This window comes from Morus notabilis, unplaced genomic scaffold, assembly GCF_000414095.1.
Source record: "Morus notabilis unplaced genomic scaffold, ASM41409v2 Scaffold314, whole genome shotgun sequence".
Classification (NCBI taxonomy): domain Eukaryota; kingdom Viridiplantae; phylum Streptophyta; class Magnoliopsida; order Rosales; family Moraceae; genus Morus; species Morus notabilis.
The window spans coordinates 924,550-931,873 of record NW_010360279.1 but is presented as its reverse complement, the minus strand read 5'-3'; the positions used below and the strand labels follow the sequence as shown (position 1 = coordinate 931,873).

General features: G+C 35.4%; 1 protein-coding gene across 1 annotated transcript; it reads left to right on the top strand.

The window, feature by feature from the left end:
- The first annotated feature begins 599 nt into the window (after positions 1–599).
- LOC21407600 lies at positions 600–6,081 on the top strand. The gene is made up of 11 exons (XM_010096280.2): positions 600–1,309; positions 1,842–1,933; positions 2,095–2,288; positions 3,142–3,181; positions 3,446–3,527; positions 3,630–3,707; positions 3,812–3,937; positions 4,432–4,553; positions 5,312–5,351; positions 5,495–5,569; positions 5,724–6,081. Exons 1-11 carry the CDS (start codon positions 987–989, stop codon positions 5,887–5,889), a joined length of 1,338 nt encoding a protein of 445 aa, XP_010094582.1. The 5' UTR covers positions 600–986; the 3' UTR covers positions 5,890–6,081.
- The last annotated feature ends 1,243 nt before the right edge of the window (positions 6,082–7,324 follow it).

Genomic DNA, 7,324 nt, shown 5'->3' with positions numbered 1-7,324 from the left:
TCAGGTTATTATTATTATTATTATTTTCTAGGAAACATAGCATAGTTTTATGGTTTGACAATATTACTTTAAAACAAAGCATTGTTTTATTAGATTCTAAAAAATTCAAAAAAATAAAAAAAATGTTGCTGAGATACCGCCAATGGATAAAGCAATATATTTATTTGTTTGAGTTTAAAGTTGGAAGTCATTGTTCTTTTCACACTTCACATTTTTTTGTTATAATATTTTTCTCATAATTTTTTATTATAATATTTTCTCCCTCATAAAAAATTTAAGCCGTAAAAAAAAATACACTTTAAAACTGTATTGAAATTTCTATTTTCCTTGAAATATTTTACAGATAATTACTCAACTAATAATTTATCTGCAAAATGTTTTTTTTAAGGAAAATAAAGCAAGCTAATCCCAGACAGCAGCTACTGCCACTCGGAAGATCCCATCCAGCCCCATCAATCAAGGAAAAAAAGTTGCGATTCAGCTTCGAACACGTGGCATAACCAGAGAGGACAGAGAGGCATAACGGATACAAATTCCAGTATGGTGGGGCCAACTGGTGCTCACGTGTCCGATTAAAATCCCGAGATTCGCAGCCACGGTCCAATTTCATCCCCAAACCAAACAAAACAAACGATCTCAGTCTATTCTCATCTCACACCCACCACCAACACCGCCGCCGCCGCCGTCTTCTCTTCTTCCTTCCGACCCTGAAAACTCTCTCTCTCTCTCTCTAACCGTCAAATGTCCCTCAGCAAAGATTCTCCGGTTTTCTCTCCTTCACTCCCATTGGTCATTCCTTTTATTTCCTCCCATAAAATTCGAGATTAATTAATTAATTCCCTATAAAACCACTCAAAGCCCCCACTAATACATCTCTCCTTCTTTCCTCTCTCTATATCTTCCGTCGGACTTACGTCGGTCACGCTTTCTCTCTCTTATCTCTCTCCTTTGCGATTCTAGGGTTTCCTCTTCGCCGCATGGCATAAATGGCGGCGACTTCCAGAGGTTTCGCGACTCAGTTTGATCTTAAACTCAGGCGACTCGGCTTCCACCATCCTCCTCCGCGCCGCGACGGCAATGGCTCGTTCGAGTTGAGGAAGCGGCGGAGGGTCAGTTTCGACGGCGGCGACCGGCGAGTCGTAGTTAGCCGAGTCCGCTGTTGCTGCTCCGACTCGGTGGTTCCCATTCGGAAAGCCGCCGGCGCCGGAAAGAGCGTGGAGAAGGCCGAAGAGTGGCGGTTTGATCCCAAGAAAAGTCCTCGCAGAGTTCGAATCCAGCCTTCTCCTGCATTGCCCTTCTCTTCTCCTCAGTGCGTTGCGATCGCTTTTCTTTTTCCATTCTTTGAGTATTATGAGTATTTTTGGCTTCTTGAATTCAAAGAATCTGAAAGTGTATTTTCTACTTATTGTACTTGGTCCAAGAAAGTTAGCAAGCAGGGACGGAATTAGGTTTTGGATCATACGGTGTTAATGTTAGTTCGTTCTAAAATTCAATTTCATCCAGAATTACACTGCAGTATCAAATATCACTTCATAGCTCCTGAAAAAGAGAGGAAGCATACTAACAAAAGCGTTAGGGTTGTTGACGTAGTTTAGCCTAAGACTTATAAGAGATAATCTAGACTTGTTTATTTTTTATTTTTTTTTTTTGAGCAATGAACTTGTTTAATTTCTAGTTATTCAATGCTTTGATATTCCATTTTCTATTTCGTAGTCCATTTATCTTGTGTGTAGAACCATTTATGATTATTCTACTGATATTTATCACGTTGCTTTCTATCATAACTTATTTATACCCGCTGGATATATTTTTATGAATCTTTATTGAGTTTTCCATGGCAGATCTCATTTTGCCTCTAAGCAAGAAAAGTTTTATCCTCGATGCACACCGAGAAATTCTGGCCCACAGTCCCGTGACAGTCCGCCAAAAAGAGGTAATCTGTAATCATTAGGACATTTAGGATTATCTATTTGATCTATGATCTATATGTGAAGCAAAATTAGTTTTGCTTTTTTAGCATTTGAATAACTGTTTTTATTGTCTTTATAAGTCGTCTAATGGAGCATGTTGTGTTTACTGATACCCTCATTGTAGACACTGGTATTGCAAATGAGAAGGATTGGGGCATAATCTTGTCAAGTGAAAATGTTAACGAGTCTGGCACTAATGAAGATGGCAGTACTTGGTATCGAGAAAGTGGGGAGGACTTGGGAGATAATGGATTCAGATGTAGATGGACAAGGATGGGTGGTCGATCTCAGGATGGTTCTTCTGAATGGAAAGAAACGGTATAAACTATTCTGTCACTTAACCAATCAGTTGTTTTAGTATATTGTTTTAAATTTTAATGTTGTTTTTTATGTTCTTGTTTTGGAAGTGAAGCATATCAGAGGATATACTCCATGAAAATTGTTCATGTAAAAATTTGAAACCTACTAACGCAGCTAGTAGTTACTGTCTTGTTATTTTATTATAACTACCCTATGATGATCAGCTACTTGACTTAAGGGAGAATTTGGACTTTTAGTTGCTTGTACGCTTGACTTGTAGCTTGTGACTTCCATTTATATAAACAGGTTGAAAATCAGTAATGAAGCACAAAGAAATACCATTAAGTTTAGAAGTTGAACGTTCTATGAATCTGAAAAAGATTATGGCCCCGTGTTATAACTCAACGGGTGGTTTCCTCAATTGATAATTTTTTATCTAGAAGAATGATTATCTCCATTGACTTTAAAAATGGGTATATGCTTTAACTATTCTTTTTCTTTCCGTTTCTTATTAGGGTGTTCATTCTTCTTGTTATCTAGCTACATATGTTGTTGTTTGGCAGCAGCTGCATTGAGCTACTAAGACCTAAACCTTGGGCTTCTCGCTCAGCACTTAGTTGTGAATAAGTGGTTCGTTCAGAAAAATTGTTTAAGAGGCGCAGTAAATATTCAATCGTCATGATTCTCTCGCTGGTTCTTTCTATTTTTAGTTACCTCTAGGTGGGTTTTGTAGACGTGGAAGAAGACATCATACTTGTAGCCAATTGTCACCGTATTTCTAATGCTCGCTACATTAAACATTGATTATATGACCTCATTAAGTATCACCAGGTGGATGCATTTAATGTGGATTTATTGATCTCATTGACAGTGGTGGGAGAAAAGTGATTGGACTGGATACAAAGAGCTAGGTATTTTGCTTCCTTTGTATATTACATCTTATCCTCTGGTTACGTTCAGATTTAGACATTGTTCTTTTATTATAATTTGGCATCATAGGCTGTACTTTGAAATTACTGGATTTACATTTACCTAATCAAACCTTCCAGTTTTAGAAATCTGTACCACATAAAGTTTCTTGTTCCTGAAAATGTTTTCTAGAAATCTGTTAATCAGTACGCATCCATGAGTGTGTTAATCGCTTATATATATATATATATATATATTTTTGGTAGGTGTGGAGAAATCCGGTAAGAATGCTGAAGGGGACGCATGGTGGGAAACATGGCAAGAAGTACTTCATCAAGATGAATGGAGGTATAATACTAGCCCCAGAGAATTTTTCCTCCTTTTCTCGCGGCCCAAATTCTTGTTTATTTATTTTTGTTGATCCTGTAACTGATACGTTTGAGACTGCAGTAACCTAGCAAAGATCGAGAGGAGTGCACAGAAACAGGCAAAATCAGGCTCAGAAAATGCTGGATGGTATGAGAAGTGGTAAGATAACTTGTGGATGCTAAGTAATTACGAATACACCATAATGCTGTTGAGCAATTATGAAGTGTCAAAATTTATGCATGGAACAACAAATTTGGATGCAGGTGGGAGAAGTATGATGCTAAAGGATGGACTGAGAAAGGAGCACATAAATATGGTAGACTTAATGAGCAGTCATGGTGGGAGAAATGGGGAGAGCATTATGATGGAAGGGGATCCGTTCTGAAATGGTCTTCTTCTGTTACCCTTCTTCGCTATTTTTTGGTTTCTACGTCCCCCTTTGAATCATGTTCTTTAAGCGCAACTGCACAAGAGTAAATTAATATATGAATAAATAAATAGATGTCAGTTTGTAATTCTTCACCAGGAAGTTCCTTTATCCCAAAACCAACCAACCAACCAACAAACGATAAGAAATTATGTATTTGTGATTTTTGTTCATCATTTAGGAACAAGAAGGATATATAATCTAATTGGTAATGGGTATCTGAGGCCAGTACAAATTTGCAGTAGTTTAATTTGCTACACTGTTTACTCTATGCAAATAAAAGTTTGATTTGATGTAATGTAAACTTACTGATAGGTATTTGGTGATACGTTAATTTACAACTTAAAAGGATTTTAAGTTTCGTATATTTCCTTAGTTTAATAACGACTCCTAGTTGAAAATATATTTCAACCTGTATTAATGTTTTGCTCTGCGTTCTCTGAACAATATCTTCAGGACAGATAAATGGGCTGAGACTGAACTTGGGACTAAATGGGGAGATAAGTGGGAAGAGAAGTTCTTTGCTGGCATAGGTTCCCGACAAGGGGAGACATGGCATGTATCTCCCAGTGCTGAACGTATGTCCATCATGTACTTTCTGTAGATAAATTTTTAATTAATTTGTTACTGTTTTTCATTTATTTTCTTCCAATTTTAGCTTTATAAAGTTCATTTCAGTTTTCTCGCTTACTGCAATTTTCTAGGGTATAACTAGTATAAGTAAGCTATCTTTTTGCTTTTGCCCACATGCCTGCCCTTTAAATTTCTACGTTATTTCTTTTATACACTTCATAGTCTACCCATTGCCCTTAGTTTGTCATTTATTCTAACTTGCCGGCCCTCATTACTCATCCTTTCATGATGTGAAGTTTTAATTAAATTTAGGTCCTAACCTTGTTACTTAGTTGTTTGAACCAGCCACCACTGGCTTTCAACCAGCTAATTGTTTGAAAAACCAGTGGTAATAATCACATTGGTTATAGTCATCATTTTTCACCTTTGTCTTAATTTTTCTCTTCACGAAGGTCTCAAAATTACGGTTGGGGGCCATAGTCACTTGTTTTTGTGGCTTCTTTTTTGTCATTAACATAACTGGATGTAAAGCAGGAGAAAGAAGGTAGGTCAGCGATCTAAACATGATGTGATTTTAAGTAGTCAAGTGACTTATTTAATGCTTTAATTCTTTCCTGATCTGATGCTTTGGAAAGACTAGTCGTTGACTGGAACATTTTGTTGAACGCTTAGTGTAATTGAAACTCCTTCTAGTCACTTGGATGCTCATGTTAAATCCTTCTTCGGGATTTTTACTCATTATTTTCTTTTTGCCCTGCTTTAGGTTGGTCAAGGACATGGGGAGAGGAGCACTTCGGAAATGGGTATGGGAATAAACTTGCATATGGGATTTTAGCTTAAACTTTTATACCAAAAAAAACTGCGATCCTATGCAAATTATTGAACTCCATTGAAATTAGTTACTTAAATTCCCTTTCTTACGATGGCCGCACTCTCTTTCTATCAGCAAAGTGCACAAGTATGGCAAGAGCACAACAGGTGAAAGCTGGGATATTGTGGTAGACGAGGAAACCTATTACGAGTAAGGATTTGGTTTTCTTATAGTAAGCGAAGTAGGCTGTGACTGTTATTTATTCAAGCTATCAAGAGAATATCCGGTGACAAAATAAACACAAGTATTTTCATTGCATTATTTAGTTAATCTTGGTACTAAAAAGTGCCACTTTTTAATGAAGGGCTGAACCTCATTACGGATGGCCAGATGTCGTGGGTGATTCGAGCCAGTTGCTATCGATTGAACCTCCAGTAAGGCCACCCGGAGTCTATCCAAATCTGGACTTTGGGTCATCATCATCTTCTGCCAAACCACCACCACCACCAGACGAACTTCCTTCACAGTGAAGAGCTATTTTTTAGGCTCCATACTTTGATAATCTTTCGATCTTGAGAGTATGGTTGAAACTTGTGTAATAGCAATATTTTTAGGTCACTCTACAATTTTTTCATTCTTTCAATTACCATTGCTTGCATTTTAGGGTCTTGTAATTTTCTGAACTGCCGGTTGTTTAATTTTAACATTTTCAATAGTTGCTACGTGGTAGACCAAGATTTCTAGTAAAAAGAAGGACAAAAGGAAATAAACCCCAAGAGCTTTTCAGGATTTTTGTTAACCGTTCGTTATTACGGTTACTTTGTTTTGTTTTTTGTTTTATGGGTGGGGGGATCCGTTTTTAATTAAGGCTTTAACGCCATGTCTTGTCTTTAGATGCCAAAGTCTAATAGGACACTCAGGGGTTTGTTCTTTATTTCTTTAGAAAATTTGGAAATTTGTTCCTCTAGACACTTTTTTGGTCGTCATTTTCTTAAAATTTTTTTATTTTTTAAATTAAGAAACAAAAGATGATTGAAATTTTTGTATTTAAGGATTCAAATCACTTATTTAATTTTAGTGTTTAAAATGGTACTTAATTAATCAGATTGTATCACATTATAAATGATAAAATGACATTCTTATGTGGTATTTCTTGGGCATTATGGGGCCTCTATGACTATGTATTTTTTTTTTTTTTTGGCTAATCAAGAAAAGATACATTAAAACCTGCTATGATGGGTAAGACACATTCAAGAAGAAACAACATGAAAAAAAAAAAAAAAAAAGTGTTATCATGATCTGTCATATTTGAACCTTTGACTATCCATTTGAACAAAACAGTTTGTTTTTGTTTTTCTTGCCGTACTTAGGTCAGGAGTTTTTCTTTATTATTATTAGGGAATTTCTTTAGTGTTCTATATTTTTTAAGTACACCGGTGTTTTTTATTTATCAACTATTGAATTTATATTATTTTTTCAATTTAATTTGACTTTTCATTAGATTAATACATATATGACAGTTAATAAATAAGAAACACCGTTGTTTAAAAAAAAAAAAGAACACTAGAGAAACTCTATTATTATTATTATTATTATTATTATTATTATAAACATCATCTTGTTCAATGCAGAAAATTAAGGGGTTTTATATGTTCTATTCTCCAAGGGGCCTTTTATTTATTTATTTATTTATTATTGTTCTTGTTATCATGATAAATATGTATTTTATATAACTCCACTTCTACTCAAACTTTTCATTTTTTTTAATGAAGACTTCTGCTCAGTCTTGCACTTTGCAACAAAGTTTAAAAAAACTGAAAAAAATGTTTAATTTTAAACAATAAAATTTCGATATGTGTGCCTAGAATTAAAGATCTTCACAAATTGTTTAAGCACAAATTTCACGAATATTCAAGTTGTACAAGTGGAAGTTTAGCAAAAAAGTGTAGCACGCGCAAATTTAAG